This window comes from Phaethon lepturus, unplaced genomic scaffold, assembly GCF_000687285.1.
Source record: "Phaethon lepturus isolate BGI_N335 unplaced genomic scaffold, ASM68728v1 scaffold20977, whole genome shotgun sequence".
NCBI classification, from domain to species: domain Eukaryota; kingdom Metazoa; phylum Chordata; class Aves; order Phaethontiformes; family Phaethontidae; genus Phaethon; species Phaethon lepturus.
Genome location: NW_010552805.1, coordinates 9,099 through 11,321, shown reverse-complemented (window position 1 = coordinate 11,321; position 2,223 = coordinate 9,099). Strand labels below are relative to the sequence as shown.

At 34.0% G+C, this 2,223-nt stretch overlaps 1 protein-coding gene across 1 annotated transcript in view; it reads left to right on the top strand.

The window, feature by feature from the left end:
• EIF2AK4 (eukaryotic translation initiation factor 2 alpha kinase 4) overlaps window positions 1–2,223 on the top strand; it is a 42,529-nt gene that overhangs the window by 35,969 nt on the left and 4,337 nt on the right. Inside the window, exons 35-36 of the mRNA XM_010291342.1 lie at window positions 272–330; window positions 1,460–1,557. Of these exons, the coding sequence (XP_010289644.1) occupies window positions 272–330; window positions 1,460–1,557 (157 nt within the window). The remainder of the gene's footprint in view (window positions 1–271; window positions 331–1,459; window positions 1,558–2,223) is intronic.

Genomic DNA, 2,223 nt, shown 5'->3' with positions numbered 1-2,223 from the left:
GCTCTTGCATGATGGGGAGCACATTTTTTTGTATCCATAGGAAACATAAAGATTGCTTTTAGATCTGATTTTGTAATGTAATTTTGTATGATTCCCTGTCTGTTCCAGAATAGAATTCAATCTGCAGATATGTGCTGGGAAGTCTCCATAAATTTCTTTATCTGTTGGAATGAAATAAGTATGTTGTATGATAATCTGAAACCATGTCTTGTTACAGTATTTCTTTGTTATTGTAAATTTGTTTCCCTAACTATCTTTGTTTTATTTTTAGAGAAACCTCAGATAATCTTTCAGTACCAAATCAAAAGGGATCATTTACTAATATTTCAGGTATTTAGTCTCTAGTTACAGAATGCACAAACTGTTTCTCTGCTTAAAAACGGTTTTATAAGAAAATATTGCTGGAACATAAAAGTATTACCAAAGTCAGAGCAAGACAGTGTTTTCTAGCAGTGTCTCTAGTTAGAGACACTTTTTGAAACCAAAATGTTCTCCAAACTAAGTGCTCAGACCAGCAGATAGAATATTCCCCATACAGGCATTCATTGATGCAGTCATTCAGGAGGGGGAAAAGCCAAAAACCATGAAGATTTCCTAACTGAGGAGAAATTAAATGTCGTCTTGACGAAAAATTATGTGACCTGTGATTGTTACAGTGTTGAGACGCGTATACGTTGACCTGTTCTTCTACTAAGATTTTCATCAAATGAAAATGCCTTTACATTTCTAGCTACAGATTTATACTGCTTAGTCTGATAATGGAAGTTTGTATATAAAAAATAAGTACTTCTTGTGTGGATAAAGGTTTGCCTTTTGATAATTATTTTATTAAGTACTGATAGAGTGTGGTGTGTTGGTGGTAAGTTTAAAGAAACTCATTTTCCCCACTTGCATAACACTGAGGGAGAGAAGTGGCCATGCTTAACTTGGGTTTGGGGGTTGTTTTTGTGTGTGTGTGTGTGTGTGTGTGATTACCAGAAGTGGCAATTCGGATTTCAAAATAAGTAGTTTCAAATTTTAATTATTATTATTTGGGGGAGCTGGAGGCTAGAGTTTATTGTTTGTTCTGTCATTGACTCTGCTGTGGGACTGTGCATTAAATACTTGCCTCATTCTTGTAATAGCTTTTCTTTTTTTTATATTAGGTATCCTACATTCCTCTGTAAAATTCTGCAAGCCATTTGGAACCTTTTACTAGTTTCAGGGAACACTGATGTAAAATACCAAATTTCTTAGTCTTACCAACCAGTCCTTCAAAGTCATAAGTGAGCATTTGAGAATTTACATGCATGTGTTTTGCTATCCTATCTACTTGACTGACTTTTTGAGGGTTTTTTAACAGCTTTTCAAACCCTATACTATGCAGATCTTAGAAAATTCACAAATATTAATAAGCTATTTCTTGTTACTTCTCATATAAAGTAATAATATAGTCTAAACTCTTGTGTTTGCATTTTAGGTGTATTTGAATCACATGGAACTCTTGTAGTGCCTAATGTTAGTGTTATAGCTCCTGAAAAATTATCTGCCAGTGCCAGGCGTCGTCAAGAAATTCAGGTACACACACATCAAACAAGGAGTGATCCTTAGAAGTTAAGGAACGGTAGAATTCATATTTTCACTATAGCCTAACTTACACAAGTACATCCTGTTTGTTCTTTATTCATAAAATAGACTGAACAACACAGAAGGTTGAAGACCATCTTTTTTAACATTTTGGATCTTGGGGATTATCTGTGACATTGTTGTGGCTCAGCCCTCACTGTACATATATATTGGAAATCTTCTTTTAGCAGGAACCATGGTTCTGGAATTTTCCTCCTTTTTTTTTCCTTAAATGCTGAAGAGTGTTAAAGGTGCATGTTCAGTATACTTTTAATTTGTAATAAGTTTGTGACAGATGCTCTATGTATTTCATTATGTTGTCTCAGACTAAAGGCCTAAGAAAAAATTGCAGATTTAAAAAAAAAAAAAAAAAAAAAAAACCAAAAACGAAACACCACCCACATGCCTAAAATGTGATATTATAATAATGTAGAATTTCACGTGACTTAACAGAATTTGACGGCAAGGTCCATGATGTTACTTATTCAACATGGAAAAAGCATACAAAGAGAAATCAAATTAAAATTGGGTTAGAATGATTTACACATGGATCAGAGGAAATTATTTTCATAGAGTCAGGGAAACTCAATCAGGTTGGTGTGACTTACGGGTCTTAGG